The following is a 27,467-nucleotide window of genomic DNA, read 5'->3' as shown; positions in this document are numbered from 1 at the left end:
GATGTTACTTTTTAAGGTTTTTGGGTTTTGTTTGTTTTTTAAAACAAGTAGGTTATAATTACTGACAACTGCCTGGGTGCATTTGCAATTCACTTTGAGACATTGATTAAAACTTGTTCTCAGAAGCACGGCAAGATTTTTTTTAAAAAAAAATCAATATTAAAATTGGTTTAAAGTTATAAGATATACTTTTAAAATAGTGACTAAAATTATTCTCACAAAGTTAATACTTGAATTAAATACAAATCCTTTTAAGAATTGTAACAAATAACTTTCTCAGTAGTTTGGGACTACATCTAAAAACAGTCTTGCTTCAGGTTCCAACAGATTTAGATGGAATTTAAGCAACAAAGCCCAAACTTGTTTCCAAAACCTTCCTCAGATGCTGCCTAAAACACATCACCTAACTCATCAGGCATATTTTGTAGAGCACACATTCAGTCCTGACCCCTCCTAACAAGGAAGCAACTTTCCAGGAACATTTCTGGCCACAGATGTGAGCATACAGATTTCTCTGCAAGCACAGTCAACACAAGACTAGTGAGCAATAGGCTGTCAGCAATACCTCTCTGCTCAAAATTTACTACTGGTGAGGTTTGGGCGCTTCTCTGCTCGCCAGCATTTCATTTGCTGGGTTTTGTAAACAGAGCCTGCTCCTCTTCAGGTTCTAGACCTCTCTAAGAATATGGTGTCCTTGTCTGTATTGTACACAGCTGATGCACCCAGAACAGTTTATACCAGCATTTCGCAGCTGGAAATCTGTAGCAGCTGATATCGCTGTCACACACAGCGGTCTGTAATTCACTAGAAGTATTTCAGTATTTCAATGACAAAACCATCCTCTGCAATAAACAGCTCAATAATCTCAGCACAGAGGCTAGGAACTCAGACTGAAAGCAAGAGGTGCTTCCCTTGAAGAGAAATACCCTCCCTAGTCAGCACTGCAGGAAACGTGGACTGCGCTGTATTTTCATTTTTGAAGCTGTTTTGCTTTATTTTTCCAAAGGTAAAACATCCAGTACACACTTGCAAGTATACCTGTGCTGTAGCTAGTTTGATGGTCAGCCCGTTGTTAGAGCTCATTATACTACTTAGTATTACCAGTGCTGAAACAAAGATCAAAAAAATTAAAAAAAAAAATCAAGAAAGGATTTCTATATTAACATATTAAACTACAGAAGTTGTAGCCCAGAAAGTCAACCTTTCAAGTGAAGTAACATTGAGAATACATCAGAAGACTGGCCTAAGCATTGCATTTATTGGCTCATTTCCACTAAAATTTGAACATGTCCAAAGAGCTACTTTAAAATTGGTCTAATACCTGAAATTAACAATTACTGTACCTGCTTCGATACTGAAGATGCACAGTATACAGCTGAAACTCATTAACAACTTCCTAATGGTGCACTGGATTAAGGTTTCAACAGCACTTTCTCACTCACGAGACATTAAAATAAATATTAGCAGGGACAGAAAGTTATTACGCTCCATACCATGGAGGTATTCCATTAATATTCTCCTAATGATAGCCGGGCCCCAGAAAGATGCAATTTAGTCCTATACAGAGCACAACACATTACTTGATTCTCAAACAGCTGGATGCAATGAATACATAGAAATATAAATAAGAACCCCAAACTTCTTCAGCATTGTATTTTAATTGAAGAACTTGACTTTATCTTCAGTGGAAATACATGTGTTCACACGTAACATGGTCTTGTGAAATACAGAGTACGTAAGAAGCCTTTCTTTACTTCTGATCGGTTCCACAGGGTTAAGTCATGTATTGCTCCAATATAATCTATAAATGAGTAATTGTTCAGAGTACTTCAGTTCCCACTGCCGTCCGTTGACATTAATTTTCTCCCTTCAGAATAGGCAACAGTTCACCACTTTCTTTTAGCTCCTGTAAAGAAATGTGCAAAACAATTATTCTCTGTACATTTTGTGATTACGCTGACACGGTTTCAATAGGGACAGTTTACAGATCAATTCAGTGGCTATTAAGGGGATGAACTAGACGACCCACTAGAGGTCTCTCTTGACCAGGACTCTTTAAAGTTCATAATCTTGAATTTAAATTGCGTCTATCAAGGAAAAGAGGGTGCTTATTTAGGGAAAAGAAACCTTCAAAAGAATTAATTGCTCTCAACTTTAACAGGTAAACATCCCCTGGTACATCTCCTTCTAGATACATCGAAGCATATACAAAATTTTACAACATCCAAAATGAGAAAAAAAAAATCACCCACTGTTTTAATGTGTGCTGGTAGCAAGATCTGTCAAACCAGACAATGAGATTTATAAGAGTTATAAATAAGAAGTACTTGTGTGTATTATCTTCATGGCTTAATGCAGATTTTGAGGCTTTAACTTACCAAACAGACAGAGAAAACCAGGAAATGGTTTTAAAATAACGTGTTGTGCAGTGTGTATTTTGCCACATCTCAAGAGAAACAGCTCTGTCTCAGTTTTATTTCATATTACGCTGCATAATGGAATGCACTTTAAAGTACTGACAACATTCATCTACCCGTACAATTTACTGGGAACCAAACACAGCCTAACAACGCAAATAGACAAATTATATTTAAATACCAGCGAGAGAAGTATTTTGTAGCATCTCCGCAATGCCCAAGACTATACTTACTGATCACTGAAGTAACCCACACACTTGTTAAATAAATAAAATTAAAGTAATCTATATAATTTAAGTAATACCAGTATTTTTAGAACTAAATGAGATTTATTGATTGCATCTTCCCAAGAGTTACAATGTCTGAGGAATTGGCTATAAAACATTCAGACAAGAATGGGCTCAAGAGTATTTGGGGTTTAGAACACTGTGCCTGCTGTTACAAAAATCAAAAACCACAGTAACAGATGCAGATCTATTTTTGTTGCTTCGGGGTCTGTTCAAACAACTACAATAAACCTTACTTTTTTCCAGGAATGAGACTCTTTGGTAGGAAAAAATGTCTCACCCACCTTATTTGAGAAAAGCAATGTCAGAAGTAAAACTAAGAAGAGAAACCTGTAAAAATACACCCACGGGGTAAAAATGGTCTTTACAGTAACAGTAACTGACTGCTGTCAAGAAAATACATTTCACTGATAAATCTTGGCATATGAGAATGGTAGAGATTTAGAGCTCCTTTCAAGAGTATGTTGAGCTAATGGAAGTCACACTAAAAACAACCAAGACGCTCAGTTTCAAGATCCATGGCCACCACACAGGCATTTTTGGATGTTACAGGCTGAAAGCATTTCTCAAGTTTTAAAACAAGTGGTCAATTTACATTGATTCTCCCATTCTTACCTTAACAATATCCAAGCCTCCAACAAGTTCACCTTTCACATATAACTGAGGATACGTTGGCCAGTTTGAATAGGTTTTTAATCCTTGCCGCACCTAAGAAAAACAACCTTAACTGTAAACTTCAACTTCAGGAAAAGTAATGACAACGGCCACAGTGATGGAAAGACTCAATTACCTCTTCATCCTCCAGTATGTCGAATGTCTCATAATCAACACTAGGAAGGGGGGAAAAAAAAGTTTTTTAATTATAAAGAAAAATGTCAGCTCCACAGACATCAAGAGCTAGTCTAAAAAATATCTAGTTTCATGGGGAAAGTCCTTACAATACACAGATGACAACAATGTGCTAAAAAATTAATCTGTATGGCTTGTACTGTTATTGACCAATTGTGTTCAAAGCAATTCTGGTCAGTATTAGCTTAAGAAAAAGAGAAGATATACTTCGGAAGTTTTTATTGAGGAATCATCCAGCTACAGTTATTTCATTATCTTCATATATTAATCGCAAAAAAAAACAAACAAGCCACCCACAATAAAATGCCAGTGCAAATTCAAGTACTGGTTGATTCATATTTGAGCTGTGGTATGAAATTCCTTGCACCCAAAGATCTGTCAGTCTTCAGTGTCTGGGAAGGATGTAGATTCCTTCAAGCAGATAGGGTCACAGACGGGGAATAACAATTCGAACAACTGCTACTTATTTCCAAACTGTATATTGATATATACAGTTCCTTTCTAATTGGCCGTCATCTAAAACAATATATCATTCAAACAGTTAGTAATGGAGGCAACTGCTTAACCTCACACTAGCAGTACAAATGGCACGTGGGTTTATTCAAAGATGATACTAATCCCTCTTCCCCTACAGAAGTAACTGCTTTGAAGATGAAAATTGAGACTACATAAAGAGGCTCCAAGATTAAGGAAACTGATCAAGAGGGACCTCTAAGAGGAGCTGCTTATCAGAGTGGAAGGATTTCTTTAATGTCAACAGCAAAAAAAATTACTGTTGCAATAACCTGTTCAGTCAGAGCAAGACAAGCACTACGCAGCAGAGCTAAAGCAGCGCAACATCAGACACACCACGTTTGACTTGGTATCAAATGAACGGAGTAGGGATTTACACTACTGGCTTTTAGACGGGGACACTCAAGCACTTTTGAACAAAGAAAATGACATTCTGGGAAGTCTTCCACCATAAATAAGGAGTTTGGAAAACATTCAACTGCAGTTGTTAAAACAGAACTGGCTTCCTAAATTGAGTAGAGACTTACATACCCGGTATTATTTATGATTTCTATAATTTGCTTGCTGAATCCACATTTTGCAGTCTAGAATGCAAAACACACAGACATTAGCACATATTTCTGCTATATTTAATGCACAAAATTCCAGCTCCAAGTTACACTAAAGCTCTTATCAATTTATTGCTAACGGCAGCCTTACTGAATGAGCAATACTACTAATCCTTTTGTCATTTTTTCCACTCTAAGCTTCAAACTCTACTGAAGATCTTTCTTTACATACTTGGAAGTAAATGAGAAGTCTGAGAATATTAACCACCTTCCTCATCTGCGAAGCGATACAAGGTGAATCCGTTTGCTAGGTTTGGTGACAGTATCTTGGATACTAGTGGGGCTTCGGAGTTTTCTTAATGTTCAAAAAGCCGAAGTCATACATAGGTTGTGTGTGCCAGGCATGCATTTGTAAGACAGATTATTTGGAGACTTACTCCACCCTTTACTTAACCGTTCTGGAGAGAGTAGCACACTGTGGTCAACCCATAAATAGTGTACATGTGCAGCTACTCCCACTTCCAATTATTAATTTGAATTATGTACTGCAAACTCCTTACATTGACAGTGTAGGGACGCAGAGCACCCAAGTTTTTCAAAGCAGTTGTGAAAGCATAATCAGAGAAACTGAAAAGGATAGGACACCCAATCCAACCAGGTCAACAGAGGGAAACTTCAAAAAAAAAAAAAAAAAAAAACATGTAGCCAAAGCTGTAAGCGTCAGGTAATAGTCAAAGAGTATGCTTCAAGTAGGACAGACATCAGGGACAGCACTCGGCACACCAGAAGAAAACCTGTTATCTGCAAAGACAATCAATAAGCCAAGACCAAAACAACACTCACAGTTCTTCCATTCATCCCTGCACCGTAGATCAATTGACAGATGTCACTAAAATCAGAATTTCCTGCTTGGTTTGTAACAATGCTATTAACACCTGAGCAATATATTTCCATCAGGTAAAATACAGACTGTTCTTCTATTACTCACAGAAGTACCAAATAAAAAGACAACTTCCCAGAACCACCAATTTTTATTAAGCAAGGAAAAGAAGTAACTGTAGGTGTTTAAGTGTTGCAGAATACACATATACTTTTTTATTTTAATCTTACCTGTTTGTTTCCCTTCATAAAAAGCATCACAGGAGCCTTGTTTATCAAGGCTTTAAGCCTACAGAAAGCAAGAAAAAAAGACAAAACAGCTCAGTTATTTCTCAAGCTCTGTTTCAACATGAAAACAAATGCAAGAAGTGGAAAGATAGCAACCTACAGCTTCAGCAAATGCATTTAAAGCAGTACCACAAGCAATTCCATTTATACTGTTTACAGTACTTTTAGTGAATGAAATTGGACAATCCTGTTACTTTTAGAGCAACATTTTGCTTTTCTGGATTGACCTCTAAGTATCAAGCAGCAACAAATTTAGGAGAAACGTCCTTTTAGGATATTTTTCACACAGTATGAGTGTTTACTCATATATTGCTTTTCCACACACTGAATACAGTGTGATGTTTCTTGCTCTTGTGAAGAAGAAAAGCCATTCCTGGAATCAGTCACAGTCACTACAGACAAACCACTACTGAAATTCAGGAACAGGTCCTGGCTGCTGCTGCTTCACCCACAAAAACGGACAGCCTCCACCTTTCCCTCTCCTTTTAGGAAAGCCTTTCTGTGACAGCTGATGAAAAAGCAGAACCTGCTGTCCAACAGTTAAAGGCATGTTACCCTCTACAAAACACACGGCAGCTGGGCATTTTCTCTGAAGTTTCACACAATGTGAAGTAATCCTAGACTGGAGAATCCAGGGGCTTTGTTAAATACAGCAGAAGTTTTGTTGGAGCCCGTGCACATACAAACCTAAACCAACAGTTTTTCCATCCAAGTCATCTCTAGAGTAAGAAGCAAGAGTTAAACTAACATCCACAGCAAGCATGAGCTACTGCCATCTGTGCTGGTTCCCCAGGCTCCAGATCTGCCTCACTAAAGTCAGCTGATTTCCAGAGTCTGTTTTCCAGGAGATTTTCAGAAGATGACACAGTTCAGTGATTAGAAGAGATCAAACACTGAGTAACAGAATACAGTTTGGCATTGAATAAATTCTACTACCGATTTCCTTCATTTTATTGAGTCTTAAGACATTTGAGCAGCTAGCCCATAGGTGGTTTTGTTCTCACGAGCAACTGATAGAGTGAGTGTAGCTTAAAAGAGATGGAAGTTGCCCCAAAATTATGAGGTTAACTACAAAGAAAAACTAATGTGTGTCAGAGTAAAGAGCCTCATAAGCTAGCACCTAACTTAAAGAGCAAGAATGAACTAGGCAACAAGAAGCAGATTGCAACTCACCCAGTTCGTCTTTAGAGCATTTCTACATCAAAATTGGATAAAATTGGTAAAATTAATGCACCTGTTTAAAAGATGCTGCTGCTCCGTTAGGGAGACATCTGCTATACCACCAAGTTTGCTCTATTAAAACCAAGTGTAGGACACTTCAAATTATCTTCTCCCCCTCAAACAGACCAGGTAAAGCAAAAAATTATGCACAAATTCAGTGAAGTTACGGGCTACGCAACTCTGCAGAAAAGTTAACAAAGAGATTAAGGGAAGATTTCTAGAATAGATTTTTTTAAAGTAACATGGTCACAATCTCATTTTTAAATATAATTTAGTCTCAAACCACAAAAGGTGAGGATTTCTGTGATCTCAGTGAAACAATTTACAAGTTACCCTCCTAGAGTAACAATGCATGAACTTCAAGCACAGTGCAAGTGAAAAAGGAATTTATAACTACACAACTCTGAGAGCGTACCTCACTGATATCAAAACGGGTTTCATCACCTTAGTTCTCCACTGGGCTGAGAAACCAAAAGACCAGCACCAGTCTCATCTAGAGTTCCTTAAAACCTGCTCTTGCTATCCTCAGACTGCAAGTGGGAAATCTCTGCTTACATATTTGCCTTCGAGGCACAGGCCACCTTGCTGTTAAATGAGCCTCAGTCTGCATGTCTTAACGGCACCGCTCACGCCTACCAGAAAGGAGTGCCACGTATACCCGCATCTTCTCAAACAGAACGACCTGTCAGATGTACGGAGCTTGACTGCCTAGGGCACGTCGGAATTTCAAACAGGAGAGAATCTTCAAATGGGAAGGTTAAAGGAGGACAAATTGGTTTCTAGATATTACCTCCGATTCAGGAAGCAGCGCTGCCTACTGATGCAGCATATGCTCACGTGGCCAAGGAGAAAGAGAACAGGAACTGAAGGACAGGAGTAATCAAGAAAAACGAGCAGAAGCCTAAGTATTTTGCCTACAGTAACATCACAGTTATGGAGCCTATGTCAAATTAAGCTAGCAGAAGTCACCAGTGTGTTCAGAAGGGGATTTTCTCAGTTACCTTTAAAGAATAAATTATTTTTAAAAAGGACAAAAATCTATATACTTCTGCCATAATAAAAAATTAACCAATTATAAACGTAATAAGCAAAGCCTGTAATAACAGTACGACTTAGTAATTTTACATAAAGAGATGCTTAATATGTTGTTTTCTACACAGTAATCAACTTGAAATAAAGATGACAGGATTTCTGTAATTGAAAGGAAATCTGGGGACCTTGAGCAACCTGATCTACTGGAAGCTATCCCTGTCCATGGCAGGGGGGTTGGAACTAGGTGATCTCTAAGGATGATCTTGAGTTTTTCCAACTTAAACCATTCCAAGTTACTGATAAAGTTAAAGAAGAGGAATTCAGGGGGTAAATATAGGTATTCTCCTGTAAAAACGAAGACAGGAAATCTCTACAATAGACCTCCTTAGAATAATGACATAATACTTCATACCTGTCCTCTAACTTCTGTGCCTTTGGACAGATTGTATCCAGTTCTCCAGAAGCCTCAAGTTCCTAGAGAGATTGGAGGAAAAAAAAAAAAAATCAATGTAATAGAAAGAAATCACTTCTGACAATTACCAAGATTAAGAAATTTCTCATTATCTAACCTTGATAATATCAAGTCCACCTATAAGCTCTCCAGCTACATACAACTGTGGATAAGTCGGCCAATTAGAATATGTTTTCAGCCCCTGACGAACTTCTTCATCAGAAAAAATATCAAAACTGCTAAATGAAATACCATGTTTGTTCAGTATCTCCACCATTTGTTTGCTGAAACCTGCAAACACAAGAAAAGAAATAGATTTAAGTTTAAGCACAGTATTCCCGTATCTGCATTAAGCTTCAGTCAGTAAAAAATATGCAATTCTTCCATATAGGAAATTCCCACTAAGTCATGCGTTATATATTGCTCTATTGATATTCTCAAATAGTATAAAGGAGGTAAAAGAGTATGTATTACTGCGATTACAAGTACACAGCTTGCTAAGTCTGGAGCTTCCCTACACGCAAAGCTATCCAGTAACCTTCATACACCTGCCTGTTGTTCCAACGCATTATTAAAGCTAAGCTGAATGCACTCTCTTATTCTGTCTCCTCCAGCTCTTCTCCACGCAGCATTCATAAAGAAGAAAAGCTGCTCAGTAACTATAACAGCATCTGCAGTAGCCTTCATTTCATCCCTCCACTGGCATATCATTTTCTCTGCTGCTGTCATTTCTTTCTCTAGCTACTACTGACCTTCCTTCTGCCAGACAATGCAGACCTGGGATTCAAACCCACGACTACGTCACCCATTTGACTTTGAACCTTGGGTTTAATGTTTGTTTCCTAATGTTTTGATTTTAAGAGTATGTCCTTTCCTATTGCAGGGTAAAAATGCAGATTCCTCCATTTTTTAATCTCCATGTTCCCATGAGTATATAATATATTATTTAACCACCCTTGTAATACTTCCATACCATGCTTTTTTTTTTTCCTTTTATGACCAATTTTCATTAAGCCCTACTCTGAAATTTTTTTCTGAAGGACATTAAGCACTGAATATTACAGTGTAAACATCCAGATTTTATAAATTGTGTGACCAACCTCAGAAAAAAAAAGTTACTCCCTTCTGTAACTAAGAATCCTCTTCCAAATAAAATCATCATGTCTTCTGTAAAAAGTTGCATTTGTGAAAATTCTGGTATTACCAAACTTTACTAAATCTTCTTACACTAGGGGGAAACGCACATAAAATTTCATTTTCCAAACACTTCTTCTTTTCAATTTTAAATTCACCATTCTCTTTTATTAAAGTGAAACATGAAATTGATGTCTCTGAAAGAAAATTTTAAGACAATTACTCTCCAAAGAAACTCTTTGAAATTACTTAAAAACCACAAGCCCGCACCCCAGGCTGTATCCTTCAAGTCAACAAGTCCATTCTTTATGGGATAATCTGAAAAGAAACCTTAGCCTTTGATGTTCAATGTCACCTTCATCCATTTAACACTTCCACCAAGGCAGAGGCACATCAGCCTACTGCGCGTTTCACAGTACAGCACAGACATTTAGTTTGTGAAGCAAACGGCTAGGAAGAGGTCTGCTGTGCTTCACAGCATAAGGAAGGCAAGGAGTGGATCCTCAGGACTAACGAGCAGATCTCCATCCACAACTCTGCTGCTCCTCTACTTGTCCTGCGATGAAAATCATACTACTGAGAAGGAACTACTAAATACATAGCCACACACTGAAAGATTCTGGAGTTTTGCTGCATTTTTAACACGTGTTCTTTATCCTAAAGTATTTCACCACCCACTGCTGTATTTTAGTGAACATCCCTTCTAATGAAATACAAGCCCATGAGATAACACCACCGCACAGTTTGCAAAAGCGATCCCTGAGAATCTGCCCAGAACACCACATGATAATGGTTTATACCTTCACCAACTCATTCTTGCATAGTCAAATGCCCTTGCAATCCTACTAATTCCCTAAAAACCCCAACAAGTGCTGTGCAGACCGATGAAAACCTCTATACAAATGTTACAACAAGACTTAAAGGCTTTAATAAAGGGAAAAAAGCAGCTTTAAATTAGAAAAAGAATCAGAGTGCCATACAAGAATAACCTTTGATTTCAGCTTGCAGGACCACCTATTAGTTTTTGACATGGATTTTTACCACAGCTTTCTGCAGTTTTCACAATCTGCAATTTATTGAGATACGAAGGAGCAGTATTTGTATGTATGGCATCTAAGTTACTTTTCTTTCTACAACCAAAGTGTTAAGTTCATGTACAGCCCGAAGTAAAACACAGATTCTGAATTTTTCCATACATCTGGGAGTTCATTAGCAAACAGCTAAAGGCTGATTGCTGATGGTTATTCTATCACCAATACATTAGCTCATTTCTACTGTAAGAGGCAGTGGGGGGGAGCTTTATTTTAGCTGTAGGCAATTACATGCAAACTAGAAAGATTGATTGGCTGTGTTTCATTTTGAAGGGTTATGGTAGCAGTCTGCAAGTATTATGCTTAGGGATGAAGTGCCGAACAGCTTTACTTTTGTAACAAAAGGTTTAGGTTGAATTTCTGAGGAAATACTGTACACATATTGTATGGAATAATTAAACTGAACAAAACATTTTAAGCAATTATCTACAGAGTCACAAATGCCACTCAGCCTAAATAAATGACTTCATCAATGAAGCAAATAGATACTGTCACAGGCTGAAGGGATCTGATGAAATAACCCAGTGACCACAGCAGCCACCTGCAGCTGCCAGGACCCACACAGTGGAGGGGACATAGCTTACCTTACCCTATGCTTAGCTGTTTTTTTTCCAAGGGAGAAACCACAAACTACAAAAAGATTTCAAGTTACGCTGGTGGACAAGGTTGCTCACTACTTGCCAACTGCACTGAAGACACCAGGGCACACCTATGAGCTGTATCAAGATAGGTATCAGTCACAAGTATCTTCACCTTTCAACGGGCATGGCTCCTTTTATTTCACTGTATTTGTATTATTCCTACTACTGTTATAGCAGGTTCATATTATCTTTGACAAAACGTCACCTTATTTCACCTTGATAAAGGCTGTCTGACCCAGCTTACTAACAAAACTTTGTCAAGCACTGATCCTGACCCAAAGCTACCTGAAGTTAATGAAAAGACCTACTTCCTCTAGAGACCTTATCATCAATTGCAATAAACAGAGCCACAGCATAGCTCCCAAAAAGGAAACTGCTCTCCTGTAAGGTGAAGCCTTCACAGACACAATGCAGAACAACAGAGGCTGTTTGCAAGTCACGTCTCGTAAGTCCCTGTTATTCTCACTCCACCAAACCAACGTGTTCTGTACACATGGAGAGAAACAAGGAATGCATGGCTGTGGTTGTTTTCCCACACTGCATTTTGCTCCTTGGTTGGTTTAATTATTTATTTCTCCCTTCCTCCCGAGGTGGGATATGGGGTTTGGGGAAAAGGTGCATCTGACAATAACAGGACAGGAACTAGGAGCTAAGCGTGCACTCCTCCAGCAAAAAGACTGGTGGGTAAGAAGCAGGCTGACCAGTGAAGATAAACTTAAAGAAGCTGCTGTCCTGACATTTGTCCCCAGAATGGAGGTGGGCATTATGCTCAAAGCAGGCAACCTGGAGATCATTGTGTTAGTTGCCAGAACAATGCCCGCAGAGCTACACCACAACAGGAGGAAGCCAACACCAAGCAAGCACTGCCAAGAGTGCTGCCTGGCCAAGCAATCCCCATCCTTCCAGTTACCTCCTGCAGAGCATCACAGAAGGCTCTACAAAGTCAGTTCCACAGAGCAACTTCTTGACTGCCTGAGCAGAAGGAAGGCAGCTTCACAGTACTTAACAACTTTGCTCTTCAACATTTATCTGCTTTCCCAGTACAGATCAACACTTCAAGGTAGCTGGGAACCACACACCCTAAACAGTGAGCAAGCACGAAAAGCACTAGGTTGAAGAAAAAGCATTTCCACCCCGGCAGAATCCATGCATTCAATTTTACCAGCTAGAATGGCTTTATTTTTGGTTTTTCAAAATGGCAACAGCAATGCCAGAGGTTAGTCAAGTCTTGTTATTCCCTGAGTTGAACCATTCTCTTCAGACTAGGTTACATTTTTAACACGTGTAGCAACACACAAAATACACTGCAACTGAACCTGAGGAGAAGCTCCCTAGTTCAAGGGTAGCATGGCACATGCTCTCTGGAAAGCACCTATTCTGTCATTCCATTTCCAAAATTTAAGCAAGGGAACAACAACTCTCTAGCTGCAGGTAAGCAATACGGTAACACCTTCATGTTCCTAAGCATGCAAGACACTGTTAGGATGTAACTCCACAGAACCGAGTAATTCTGAAAAACAGCCTGAAGCAAGCGTTGCCATATTGAACATGAACTTCAGAAAATCCTTACCACACCGAGGCTCTTTCGGAGAGCCTTTCATGAACAGCATGCAAGGGGCAGCATTGATGAGTTTCTTTAGACGCACAGTCAGATCTTCTTTTGCGCTGTCGTTGGAGCCAGCAGACACAGAACTGCTGGATGCGTGGCGCTGGACTTTCTTGGTCAGCTCGGGGGCGTGTGCACCATCTAATCTGTCAACTTTCTGAGAATTCTAGGGAAGCCAACACACAGGCTTATGTTAAAGGATTAAATCCAGAATTTGTACTGTCATAAAAAATAGTAAAAACCACCATAAAAATAGAGATTTTCAGATGCAGAGCGGATTACTGTATTGATCTTTCAGCCAATCTTTAGTTCCAGCTGACTCAAGACTCATACCATTCTGTTAGCCTGCTACTCCCAACACTAGCAGTTTTCTATTAAAAGAGTGATAAAGAAAGCATTTTGAATTTTATCATCACAGGCAAATGCGCTCCATACAGACTTGTCATTTCTACCAAAAGATTATTTGCTCGTTTATTTTGTCATGTTGTAGTACTATAGCTAGGGAATATTACCAAAAAATATGACCCAAGAAGGTATGACAGCTAAAATAAAACCTTTATACGAATCCTAAAGCAATTAAGGAACCTCTGAAATACTACGCTGAATCACTTACTTTTTTAGGTTTGACTGGATAGAATAGATCAGACACGCAAACGTTTCTTCATTGTGAGAGTTGTTACCAAGTTTCTGCTTTTCCAGCAGTAATAAAAAAAGTATACGTATTAGAAGCTCATTTTCTCTTAAACCCATTTCCTCTTACCTTAAAGAATAAGAACGTTGGAACAGAACTAATTTCATATTTTTCAGACACTTCAGGCACAGCTTCAGCTTCCAGCTAAAAAACAAGAACAAGGAGAGAGAAAGATAGTTTTATTTTCATAATCTTCTTTAAAGCTCAATTGTGGATGTCAAACCTGTCTAAAAACGTTCTTCAATACGTTTCATACATTTTAAATGGAATTTGATGCAGAAGTTGTGACATATTTGCATTTAAATGAGACTCACTGGGTTGGCGTGTCATCCACTGAGCCTACAGTGTCAAAACAGGTTCAGAGGTTTTTATTTTGTTGCACATTTCCAAAGATGCCTGGAGGCTGCGAATAAAATTTTTGGTGCACTGGTGACCTAGTAAATTTTCAATCATATGCAGCTACTACTATATTGAAATCCATAAATCATTGACCCCAGTTATGTCATGATCACAGTGCTTATTTTCTGCCCACAGCAATTCTTGCTGTTTGCTCTATTGACTAATTTCTAGGGGCTGTACATCACGACTGACTTTTGCAGCCTTCTGCAAATTATGAAGCAAGAAGGAGCATTTCTTCAATAAGCTATCGATGCCTACTAAATTTTATTTTTAACTCCTACAAGGCTACTAAGTATTGAGTGCAAAGCTTGTTTAGATTATTGGTTCTAATCTTATTCAGCCTTTAAAGGCATACCTTAAAATTACACAATGTAGTAAATTATCAAGAAAATGCACCTTTTAATTGACTCAGATTTATGGTTTTCTATGCACTGGCCAAAAGATTACTTGAGGGACAAAAGTTACAGTGCAAGACTGTTTAAAACTCTAGCTCTACAGCAACTGCAGAGTTAATGGTGAAAAAAGATTGCTAATAGATATGTTTCACACTGAAGCCTGTGATCAAGAATATAGAAGAAAAAGCCTTTCAAGATCTTCCCCAAACCACATGGCGACACTTCAGGAACAAGCACTGAGTGCTACTTAACAGCTTGCTCCCGCCCTCCTGTCCAACCCTACTGCATTATTTTAGACATTACTGATCGTTCTCACCCAGCTGAAACGTAACAAACCTCTGAATATTTTAACACTACGGCGTGCTTTGATTTGCTCAAGCCATACAGGCTCTTAATGAACTTGCTGAACACAGAAACAACCCAACAGAGTAACTCAAAACAGAGTTCGTCTTCACCTCTGCTCCTGTAAATGCTCCAACAAGAACAGAGAAACTAAAGCTGTAAACTGAAACCTGGAAACAGATTTCAATTAGCTGTCTCTTCCGAGGGGAAGGTGATTAAATGGCATATCTGTATGAATTTTTCTTTTCCAGTAAAGTTTCCTGCTTACCTGATTATTTATGTTCCACTCTGGTGAGGTTCAGACACACAGAACAGATTTCATTTCTTATTCCAGTACCTTGCTCTTACTGATAGCTCTTTTCAAAGCATTGTTTCTAACTATTTCTCGCCAAAAACACACTTCCGTTTTAACCGAGGCAAGGATCTTAAAATTAAGATATGCAACAACTAAAATGAGAAGTTGCATTTTAAATAACTGCAAGGTTTATTGTCGGTGCTGACGTTCATTTCACTATTGCTTAGCTCTGTTCTAGAATGTGACTGTTGAGGATTTGCACTGTGGTGCACCACTCTGGGTTAGCCAGCTCTAACCACTTGAAGAGTTAAAAGGACAAAAAATTCAGATTCTGGCTACTCTGGAACATGGACCTAAACCACACAGAGAACTTCCAAAAACCAAACACATCCCCATGAGGAATCAAAAAGAAAATCCACAGCAAGAGAATTTACCCAATACTTCCCATAGATTGCTCTCTCTAAAGTACTGCAGGAGTTTTGGTGGGCTAAGGGGGCAGGTGCAATTGCCTCAGCTTTGCAACACACAGCCACATGGCTAGAAAAGAAAGTCTTCAAACTTTCTTGAAGCTATTAAAAGCTAAAACAACTATAAAAACACGCATCTCCAACTTTCAAAGTGTTGAAAATTAGTCCTTTGAAGCTCTAGTTCATAAAATAATCCAATTAAAATAGTTCCATCCTCCTGTTTTACAGGAAGAAATACCAACTGAGAGAGGGATCATTAAAAAAACACTAAGAGCTGTCATAAATCAAAGGAAAACATTCACAAACAGCTGGCTGCTGCAGTACTCCCTGCCCCCGTAATCAGAGGCATCTCATTAACAAGAGTTCTTTTAAAGTAAACAGCACATGGATGAAGTGCATTCGTTTTCCCCTCCATGCTGGTTCTTGCTGGGATGTGCAGATATTTCACACAGCAACTCGTCTGAGTACACACCATCCAGCATGACAACACCGCCACCTTACAGCGTCAGTGTTGTGTAAGCTTAAATTGCCTTTTCCCTGAACTTCATTAAGATTACAGTTCATCTTAACTACTTGACAGAAAATCAACTCGGATATCCATACGAATCCTAGGATCTATGCAGCCAGCTAGTAACATCGGGGGAACAAAGGAGACCGCCAGAAGTTTAGGAACACCGTTCTTTTCAAATGTCACCTCAAAACCACAGATAAAAAGCCACCCTGCAAAAATACAGCTGCACACAGGAAGACGGACTGAGACACTGCAGGCACAAATTTAAGGGCTGATTTGTTAGATGAAGTAGCTAATGAAAGAAGTTTCTTCATTGTATCTTAGCAGACTGCTATTTTTTCCTTTTCTTTTCCATACCAAGATAAAATGAAGATGTTATTTAAGCTTGCAGTGTCACATTTGGATGAAGCTAGAAATTTTATCCCACAAAATTTCTGATATAACTCTTCCACACTTTCAACTCTTGTCTTCAAGCACAAAGTCACTAAAGACCTTCCAGAACAGCTGTACTCGAACATCGTAGCACTCTGTTCCCTCTTGGCAGTAACAGCTCTCCTCCGCTTAAAGCAAGCCCAGCTCAGCTGCCCAGCCTTGGGGACTTACCGTCACGAAGGTGACCTGCGTGTGCTCCTTGGCGAGCGTCGCCATGACCTCGTTCATCTGAGCACACTGAGGAGCCCACGGCGCCCAGAAGTGGACAACTACAAGGGACCTATTAAAAAAAAAGTAACAGCATTTTTAAATTAGAATTATGCAGTAGAAAGTTGGATTTGCCACGCACACAAACCCAGGCATCTTCCTGAGCAGGACATCACTGAGTGAAACCAAGAACATTTTCTGTAACTTGCGGAGAAGACAACCGCACAGCTTCTCCAGGAAGCACACCGAAACCCAACACTATTGCTGAGGTGATGCACAGAAAATGGCATTGTGTGTTCTGATAGCTAAAGATCATCCATGGGAACGACAGACAGCAAGAAGCAGCCAGAACAGCAGAGATCAAGTGAAACACCATGGGATGCAGCTCAGGAGGTGACAGGGGCCAAGCCCTCAGAACCCGTCTCAGGCACCTCGCATCTCTCCCCTGCCAGGTTTTGGGTTCAGAAGACCTGGGAGCCGCAGGCCTCAGCCCAGCTCCTCTCCTTGGTGCCACGACTGCCCCTTGCTCCTTATCCGGGAAACAAAGTGGGAACTTTTCAAGTCAGCTGGGACTTTTCTGAAAACACCGTACCGTAACAACTGAAGCACCATGTGCTGCTTCAACTTCTTATTCAACTTCGCGGTTTCCTTGAACGTTTGGTATAAATCATTTAAATGCTGTGTCTGATTAACTCGTAACTTATAAATGGGATTTGATACAGACTCCTTGAGAACCTCAGGTCTCACGCGACCACTCAACACATGGATCCCAGAGCTCCATTCAGCAAATCCCACCAAACCAGGTACACGAGGCAGTTCTCACGAGCTCAGCCGAGCAGCCCGTGATAACAACGGTAACAACTATTTGCATTCTATTTCCAACTCCATTTTCCAGGTTTGCTTAAGTCCTGTTATCCTGCTGGATAACAGGAGATGCAGAATGAAACCCACGCAGTGTACTATTTTTAATGTGCTTCAAAAGAGATGCAGAAGTCAATGCAACCACACCCTAGAAGCCATTTAGTGTCTTTCATCAGTAAGATAATGGAAGTTCACTATAAATTGTAATAGCCTTGCAGGCAGCACAACATCCGTATCGGAGCAGCAGCTGTGTTACCTGAGCACGTACTGTGAATACAAAGCTGAATTCAATTCAGCCATGGAACTACAGAATTCATAAAGTTGATTTTCCAAAGCAATTCCAGGAAACGTAGGTAGAAATACAGAGTAATTAGGCCAGTCTCTTTTCCCATCGTGCCACCAGGCAGAGCGTGGTTCTGCTCTGAAAGCTGATTAAAACTTGGCAGGACCAACAGGCTAGCGACAGCTGAAGGAAGGAATGACAGGACAGCTCTGTTTTCCTGCAAGCACCAGCCTTGCAGGCTTAGACCTGAGCCCAAGGACAGCTAAGGACCTCCTGCGCTGCCATCTGCACAGATGCTTCCAGCACTTTCCTACGAGTCGCCAACAGCACTGATCCCAGAGACAAACAGTCTCTCTTTAATTAGAAGAAAATAGCTATGCCATTAGCAAGAACTACACGCGGTACCACTCACTACGAGAAAACAGCCCTAGACTGCCTTCACTGCCCACGACTGACACTAGCACTGAAATCCTCATTTAACTATTTATTCTTTACTTAAATGGGATTTGATACAGACTCCTTGAGAAAGCTCAGGTCTCATGCTCAAAGTAACACGTGAATCCCAGAGCTCTGCTCAGCACACAGGTTTTTAAGCCAATGCGTGACTGAGCCCATGAATGGAGGGGAGACCGGGACGGGAGAGGAATTCTCAATCTGTACACGCGGGCCTGGTCACAGCAGAATTTTAAAACTCCAGAGGCAGCAGCAGGTCGGTATTTCAGGGAACAGGCCACACACTGATGCAGAGTAATCAAGAAATTTGCTCCAGGGTTGCTTTTCCTGTACTTGCCCGTGACAACCTTCATGTGAAGTTCCAACCTGGAGGCCTCCTCCAGCACTGCTCTTCAGGCACACGCTGCTGACTTACTCCGGGAAGAGCTCAGGGAACTTGCTACAAACGGACCAAGGCCAAACAAATTATATTTTACAAAATCAAGTTTTATGATGTCACTGCAGTCACAGAACAGGCTACTCTACCTTCAACTGTTAAAGCTTCTAGGCTTAAGAAAAGAGAATGAAGTGGATGCGGTTGTCAGGCTGTCATGGGTGCACATAGGAAGAATTTGCATCTGAACTGCAAGCAGGGCAAGGGAACACTGCCCAGGGCTAAAACCACGCAGGGGAAGATCAGCAGGTGAAGAACACAGAAGCAGTCCAGGGCTCCGCATCAGGCCAAAGCACCAGTAACCTCATCACACAAACGTCAGGGTGTGCCAAGCAGAGAGAAGGACAGTCACAGATATTTCACCTTCACTTCACCAGAACCTGGTGTTTCCTTACCAACATACAGCTGCAGTGCACTTCACAAAAATAAAAATTATATATTTAAGTTAATTTGCACCAAAGTTTTTTTTTTTTTTTTTTTTTAAAAAAAGTCATTCAAAGAAGTCTAAGTTCTGTAGTTACCCTCTGCACCTGGGTGTTTTAAATGAAGCTTGAAAAACACAAAAGTAATTCAAAGGATTATTATTAAGGAAGGAAACAAATTGAGAGTTAACAAAAGAAAGCACATAAGTGATTCTAAACAACGTATTTCCTATATTCCACCATACTATTTCTAAAAAAAAATACCATTACCTATAAAATAGAATAGAAACAAAAAGGTTATAACATGCCCCAACGTTTCTCTTCCTGTATCATTCCACATTTCTTGTTCTGGGGAAAAAACTTTGGGCTCAAAACTTAAATTCACTTCCTTCATCACTGATACTTTTCTTAACCTTGAGTAGCCGCAGGTAAGTTAGAAGGATGTGTCACACATACTGGGCTTTTTATTCCTCCACAGAAAGTCCTGTTTCTACCACACACACACAAAAAAAAAAACCTGCTTGAGTCAGACTCACAAAGCACACCTTTACAACACAGAGCCTGCTGACTGTACAACCGGAACAGTGAGACATTCTCTACTTAAGAAATCTAGAAAATAATTGCTCCATAATCCACCCACTTTTTCAGCCTAGATAGCAAATGTTTTGGAAGTATTTATCTTCTTTCTCTGACCAGCAGCCCAAATTACTTGGGTTTATACACGGAGTTTCTAAAACGTAGGCTATGCAAAACAACAGACTACAAAACGATGAGAGAAGAGATTCGAAAACGTTGAAGGCGCTGACTCAGTTCACCTTCTGAAACTCTAAATGTATTTTGGAAAAAAAATAAACCTTCAAATTTATACTTCTTCCATAATACAGTGCTTACTACTACGTTGATGCAAGAGGTTGACTTTCTGAAACAAGAACTCCTGAGAAATTGTCAACGTTAAATGATGGCATTTGCAACTGATTAGCGGCAACCCTATTAACTTGGAAAAACCAGCAATTCTTTTAAAACAGCAAAGTTAGCAGTATTAGGATGATCCTTAGAAGTTCTGCATGTTTCTGATCTAAACCTTCATATTTAAAATAATATATTCCTTTAAGAAACTTTTGCCTTTCCTGTTTTATTATATAAGTGAACATTTAGAATTATTTTGACGTTGTTCGCTTTCACATTCATTTTGTGAATCTAAATATAAAAAGTACACTAAGGAAGCTAATGTATATCATATTCTTATTTCATATCCTTATTCTTATTTCATATCCTTATATTGTCATATTTTAAATTCTGTCATCACCCAGAAATGATATCACTTCAGAAAAAATCTATGATTTGGGGGAGTTGTTACGTGCTGGTAGCTCTGCAAGTGCAGGTTTGGTTGCTTTTTTTGGTTTCTTAGCAGTGAGAAAAACAAAAAAAAAGGACAAACACTTTCAAGTCAGAGGAAGATCCCCGAATCATTAGGGTTGGAGAAGCCCTCCAAGGTCACCCGGTCCAACCATCCCCTTACAGCCAATGTCACCACTGAGCCACGTCCCTAAGCACCAGGTCCAAGCCCCTCACCAGCGCTATTACCTCACCACAGAGCCAAAAGAGTAACTGCAGAATAAGCAGATCTAATAAAGAGCAGACCCCACCACGGTGCGGGCACAGAGACAAGGGCAGAATTTCAACTCTGTAGCTGGCAGTAACTCCATGTCGCTCGGTTTCTTCCTCTGGGTGCTGCAGTTCCAGCAGGTGGGTGCAGGAGGACACACCTGCGGGCCTCCCTCCGGCGTCCCCACGGGAGCAGCCACCACGGGCGTTGGCATCGAGGCAGACATTGAGTTCCCCGGTCCCCGTCCGGTCCCGTCCCGGCGGATCCCGCCGCTCCCTCAAGCGATGCTCCGGGCCGCCCCCGAGGCAGCGCCTGCCCCAAACGGGCCGCGGCCGGCCCAGCGGCGGGATAACCCCCCCCCCCCCGGTGCCCACTCCCCGCTGCCCCCCGGTGTCCGCTCACCCGCCGGGCTGCCGCAGGAGCTGCCCGAGCTGCTGGGCCGAGCCCGCCGCCGCCACCACCCCCGCCGCCGCCATGGCCGCCGCCACCGGGCCCTCAGGAGGAGGAGGAGGAGCGGCGCCGCCTCACGTAGGGTGCGTCACGTGGGGCGCGCGGCGCGTGGGGCGCGTCATATGGGGGCGTAGCCCGCGCTGGCGCAGCCCGGGCCGCGCAGCCCGCGCAGGCGCAGAGCCGCCCTTCGGCGCAGGCGCTGCGGGTGGCGCGGGCTGAGGGGAGGCTGAGGGGAGGCTGAGGGGGGGGGCGGTGTCACCCGCTGTGGTGATGGCACCCGGGCACTGCCCCTAGGCGGGAACAGCCGGAGCCCCAACGGCCTTCCCGTTCGTGGAGGAACAAAACAGCCGCGTATCTCACAAGTCTTAAGAGATATTTCAAAGTAAAATAAAAAAAAAATTCAGTCAGTGGTCTGTTCCTGGAAGGTTCCTGTCTATGAAGCGGTCACCAAATCAAGACCAGTTATGTTCTGGATGAGAATATCCATAAAAAGAATTAAGGATGTCTAAATAAAGTACATATATGGATTAACTTCATTAGTTTTCCATGATCAACTAATTAAGACGTTGAACTGCTCTTCGCTTTTAAAAATTATTATTGGTCAACACTTTCCGTACCAAAATAATGCACCTTCTGTTTATAGTGAAGCAAAGACTTAAAGATTTCAATTTAACGTCTAATTTACACACTAAGGAAACCCAGAAGCTTACAGTATATAAGACTTCATGAATTAGAACACAAAGTTTGAAAAAGGAGTAATGCGGGTGTAAGAGACGTGCGCCCGAAGTCAGCTCTGAGAACGGATGCGGTGTGTGAGGGCAGGAGGGCAGCCCGGCCGTACCTTTGGCTCTTGCTGCGTGGCCTCTTGCTTCCAAAGCAACATCAGGGCAATAATACTTCCAAGCACCTTGACAGAGGAACATACGCACCAGAAAGTAATAGCAGGTCATTTAATTATACTCTTAATAAAAGGTACAAAAGGAAAGGCTGTTTGTAATTCTTACCATTCATATCAGGCTGCTGTTCATAGAATCATTAAACTTGGAGACCTCCAAGATCACCTGGTCCAACCATCCCCCTACCACCAATGTCACCACTGAACCCTGTCCCCAGGCACCACGTCCAACCTCTCCTTGAACACCCCCAGGGACAGTGACGCCACCACCCCCTGGGCAACCCGTCCCAACACCTGACCACTCTTTCTGAGAAGAAATGTCTCCTCATTGCCAACCTGAACCTCCCCTGGTGCAACTTGGGGCCATTCCCTCTGGTCCTATGGCTAGTTACCTGTGAGAAGAGGCCAACGTCAGCTCCCCACACCTTCCTTTCTGGTTGTTTGAGAGAGCAAAAAGGTCTCCTCTGAGCCTCCTCCAGACTAAACAACCCCAGCACCCTCGGCCGCTCCTCACAGGACGGACTGGTGTTCCAGGCCCTTCACCAGCTTCATAGCCCTGCTCTGGACACACTGGAGGGCCTGGATGTCCTTCTGGTAGTGAGGGGCCCAAAGCTGAACACAGTACTTGAGGTGCAGCCGCACCAGAGCTGAGCTCAGGGGGACGATCACCTCCCCGGCCCTGCTGGCTGCGCTGCTCCTGACACAACCAGGATGCCGCTGGCCTTCTTGGCCACCTGGGCACACTGCCGGCTCATGTTCAGGCGAGCATCGGCCAACATGCCCAGGCCCTTTTCCTCTGCAGAGCTTTCCAGCCCCAGGCCTGTAGCGCTGCATGGTTGTTGTGGCCAAAGTGCAGGACCCGGCACTGAGCCATGTTGAACCTCATCCCTTGGCCTCTGCCCATCAACCCATCCTGCCCAGGTCCCTCTGCAGGGCCTTCCAGCCCACCAGCAGATCAACACTTCCCCCCAGCTTGGTGTCATCTGCAGACTTACCGAGGGTGCACTCAATTCCCTCATCCAAGTCACCAATAAAGATATTAAAGAGGATGGGCCCCAACACCGACCCCTGGGGAATGCCACTGGTGACCGGTCGCCAGCTGGATTCCACTCCGTTCACCACCACTCTGGGCCCGGCCTTCCAGGCAGTTTTTAACCCAGCACAGGGTGTACCTGTCCAACCATGGGCTGCCAGCTTCTCCAGGAGAATGCTGTGGGAGACCACGTCCAAGGCCTTCAGGGCCTACCTGTTAGCATTACGTTACAAAGGCCTATCACCATTACAAAGGCCTTCAGGACCTCCCTATTCCCTACAAAGGCTATTCAGGACCTACCTATTACCATTTTCCTTCCATTCCTTTGCCAAGATACTCTGCTGAAAATAATAATACATAATGTCAACCTGAAATTAGATTTTCACTCCAAGCTTACTGCCTGTAAATATGCAGCTGTCACAATTGGTGCCACTGAAACCAGGGTTACCACAGGTGAAGGAGAATCACATCGTGCAGAAGTGGAACAGGATAAGAGGAACAGGATTAGATTTTGTCTAATAATATTTTTATCCTTTTGATGCAGAAAGAGAAAAAAAAAATCCAAAATACCCTTATCCCTGTGTTATGGAAAAGATGGTTATAAAGCATCCTGAAGAATTTTTACTCTTCTTATAAATTTAACATAAAGCTTTGATACACTGCTGAACAATATTTTGTCTGAAATCTTAAAAAACATAACAGAAATTAATCCAAAGTAAAATGTTTAGTCCATTGAGTTACTGTCTGTTCTCAAATAATACTTATAAAAAAACTGAATTTTATAAGCATTTCTAAAGACAACAGAGAAAAAGTAAGGTGTAACAAGATATGCTTTCCCCAAACAATTTCTAGCTGACATGAAGTACACTGCTACCTCGTTACACAAACAGGGAAAGACCTGAAGTCAGTGGGTTACACCACAACAGCTAAGAAGAGATTCAACTTTAAGATTGTTATCAGACCACTCTAAATCTTCGACATTTGACAATGTTTCAACAACTTTTGAAAAGCAGTGAGTGGAGAATGCATCTGAAAAGTCTGATCATTGAAAATATAGATCATTTATCAGGGAATATGTTGACAGGACAGGTGACCATGGTTTTAAACTAAAGGAGAGTAGGTTATGATCAGACATTAGCAAGAAATCCTTCTTTCAGAGGGCGGTGAGGCCCTGCCCAGGCTGCCCCGAGGAGCCGTGGGTGCCCCATCCCTGGCAGTGCCCAAGGCCAGGCTGGGGGGCTTTGGGCAGCCTGGGCTGGGGCAGGGGGCCTGCGAATTGGCGGGGGGAAGAGGGTGGGAGGAAGGTGGGGGGGAGGCGGGTGGTCGGTAGGGTCCCTGCCAACCCAAACCATTCCATGATCATGAAGCGAGATCACCACAACTTGTCTTACCAGTCATACGTTCACCTTTTGTCATGATGAAAGCAGAGATTCAAAGGGACTTTTCACAGGCATAATTAGAAGTATGAGAACTTGATGCTGTTTCCTGATCTCTGCGTCTCTCATGATTTGAGATGAAGGGAGGGAAACCAGTCCATTCTGTACATTTTCTCTTGACATTTTAACCTAACAGAAAATCGGTGACATAATCAGGAATTTTCAAGAATAGAAAATCTTTGGGAAAGATGTATTTGGGATTTTACGTCATATTTTGCTTTTAAAAATTACTGTTCCTTTCAGTCACAAAAGAAGCAAAAACTTTTAAGTTTTTCCCAATAAAATATTTATTCGGTTCAAAGTAAGAAATTAATTTTGCTTCAAATCCAAATTCCTTGTGTTAGAAAAACACCTTACAGATTCCCTATTTCTATTTCAGATTTCAGATTGTAATAATAATAATAATAATAATAAATTAAAAAATAAAAATAAAAACCCTTCCCATATAAAATAATCCAGAACAGAGAGCAGGAAGTATGTAGCCTCCACCCGCAGCTCTCATGACTGAGGAAAAGCATTAGACTGTGTAGAGTGGCACAGGCCACAGGCCATTAGTAACACTACGGAATGTTATGTCACAGACAAATCTATTCTCCAACAGTAAATTCTTTCTCCTTTTGTTTCCCGGTACCACAGAAACCGTGCATTCTGTTTGACCCAATCTAAGCCCCCTTCCAACCTGAGCCACTCTGCGATGATGATTGCGGCTGATAAGGCAGGCTTAAGTGGTCAGAAAAAAAATGCCTTTTGGCAGTAAGTAAACGTGGCACTATAGTCCAATTAATTGTTTTATTTTGTCACATACTGTCTTTTTTTTTTGTCAGTCCCATTGCCCTCTTCCAACAAATAAAGCTACTTTTCCATGGTGAAGGCATTCAGCTCCAGATCGCGCCCTGCCCGCTGCTCAGACCAGCGCAATGCGGAGCCGAGGGTTAAGGCGCTCCCCGGCCAAAGCTCCTTGTGAGAGCGGCTCGCCCCGCTTCAACTGTCGGATGCAACTTCTCAGAATAAATGTCTTCCTCTGTAGCCTGTGTCAACTACAGCCATGCCCCATAATTTAAAACCTCATTCTTTAATAAGGTTCACAAGACCTTTTCAAGGTTCATTTGGAAGGTAAAAACAAGGATTGCTGTTAAAAACGTATAGGCCCATTGAGACGCAGGAGACCTAAATCTCCCTAAGATGAGGCTATATTTCTGGGCATCCCATATGGAGTACTTGGCAGCACGGTCCCAGGGAAACCCAGGGCTTCAACGACTCCAGATTGAACAACAGGCAGCAGGCCAAATTAATCTGGCAAGGCTCCCATAGTGCCCAGTTGATCTACTACTCACCCCAAGCTGCAAAGGACTTGATTACAGAGGCGATACCCAAGGCTGGGTGAAACACAAGCTGAAGGAAGGTACAGCAGACCTGAGTGGCACAAGCCGTTACGCTGGAGTGCCGCTCACGTCGTCTGGCCCTGCCTGGATCATGTAGTCAGCTCACCAAAGAATTGCATGTCGGCTTCGCATTTGCTGACTGCTTTATTTTAGAGCCCCGTTGAAGTACTGGAATGGATATTCCTTACAGACACGGCTTTTATTCTGTTGTATTCAAGCTGGGAATTCCCTGTAAGATATTGAAGAGTTTTAACATAGTTCTAGTTCTAGCTCATCCCTGAACACACGATTTTATGTGTAGAGAAAAGTTACTGGTGCTTAACACTATTTTCCTGAGCCACGCTTAGACAAAGATGTAACAGTAGAGAGACTGCGTAACTCCGGTTTGAAGAAATTAAAGTACTGAAAGTTGCTCAGTATTCAGGATACATATAAGCTATGGTTTTTATACAGAATTAGTCTTTATTAGTACATGTACAATATAAAACAAAAATAAATAGCTTTAAGCTGTGCCTAAGCAACACCTTTTTTATCTGCTTACATCCTTTCTCTATACCGATCTGTACCATAACCTGTACTTCTGGGAATTTAGTCTCTGCTTTGATCTGAAAGATTTTTTTTAATGCACTAATTTGGCATCTCAATTTTACAAAGTCGTAAAGAATAGCTTATTTTTGTTGATGCTTGTAAAAACAAAGCTTTTGGGCTGTCTGAACTAGTGGGACTTACTAAACAGTACAAACTAAGTTTGCTCCTAGGGAAAAAAAAAATGGTTAAAGGAAATAGGGGTTGCATTCAAAGACAAAATGAAATATATATTAAAACAGATTACTTTTATAGATAAAGTGTTTTATTTTTGAGATTTGTTTTCACCCTAGGGGCCTTGACTACGAGCCTTACACATTGATTGAATGGCATGGTTACCACACAAGGTTCTCTCCCTCCTTAAAAAATCATTTTAAGTCAAGGCAGAATTGTTATCCGTGTAGCAAGAGAGCTTTCATACTTTTTACAGAGCTAAACTTTTTCTTATTCGGAAAAATATCCCCGGAGGAAGAGAACTAATACTAATTTTGCTCAAGCAGGTGCCACTTAACCCTGCAGTTTGCATCTCGGAAGATGCTTTCCTAATGCAACTGGTATTCCCAAACCTTGCACCTGCAAAAAAGGATCCCCTGACGTATGCTGACACATTTAGATGGATGCATCACAACATGCCTGGTTTTTATGGTGCATCCTATTGTTCTAAACGTGAATGTAACAGGGACGCCAGTTCACAACGCTAGCTATACTGGCAAGAAGCATAAATAGACTCTGGGGGTGGAACTGGAAGGTCGTTCTGAAATAATTAAAAAAATCTGAGTCGACATGAATGGATTTGGGCTTGATTCAAGCTCAGAAATGAGTTATGCTTCAGATGCTCTGCAAACTGGATTACCCAGATTTAGGGTTATTTTTCTATCCGGCATGTCAATTGCTAAATTAAAAAAAAAAAAAAAAAAAAAAAAAAAAAAAAA

General features: G+C 41.4%; 1 protein-coding gene across 1 annotated transcript; it reads right to left on the bottom strand.

Moving 5' to 3' along the window:
- Positions 1-1,236: 1,236 nt before the first annotated feature.
- On the bottom strand, positions 1,237-21,271 carry GLRX3 (glutaredoxin 3). Its single transcript, XM_035329880.1, has 11 exons — positions 21,157-21,271; positions 16,661-16,769; positions 13,718-13,792; positions 12,922-13,123; positions 8,604-8,776; positions 8,447-8,508; positions 5,725-5,782; positions 4,598-4,650; positions 3,495-3,534; positions 3,320-3,412; positions 1,237-1,906 (listed from the first exon to the last, which is right to left on the bottom strand). The coding sequence occupies exons 1-11, from the start codon at positions 21,228-21,230 to the stop codon at positions 1,856-1,858; spliced, it is 990 nt and encodes a 329-aa protein (XP_035185771.1). The 5' UTR covers positions 21,231-21,271; the 3' UTR covers positions 1,237-1,855.
- Positions 21,272-27,467: the final 6,196 nt, after the last annotated feature.

The sequence above is a fragment of the Oxyura jamaicensis genome, chromosome 6, assembly GCF_011077185.1.
Source record: "Oxyura jamaicensis isolate SHBP4307 breed ruddy duck chromosome 6, BPBGC_Ojam_1.0, whole genome shotgun sequence".
Taxonomy (NCBI): Eukaryota; Metazoa; Chordata; class Aves; order Anseriformes; family Anatidae; genus Oxyura; species Oxyura jamaicensis.
The sequence above is the reverse complement of the archived record's forward strand: the minus strand, read 5'-3'. Positions and strand labels throughout refer to the sequence as shown.

Bases quoted from the DNA above. Each gene is read 5' to 3' on its own strand.
- GLRX3 (XM_035329880.1), bottom strand. From the start codon at position 21,230: ATGGCGGCGGCGGGGGTGGTGGCGGCGGCGGGCTCGGCCCAGCAGCTC. The intron at 16,770-21,156 runs GTGAGCGGACAC...TTTTTTTAATAG, and splicing joins CTCCTGCGGCAGCCCGGCGG to GTCCCTTGTAGTTGTCCACT. The intron at 3,535-4,597 runs GTATGTAAGTCT...CCCCCTTCCTAG, and splicing joins GAAATCATAAATAATACCGG to TGTTGATTATGAGACATTCG.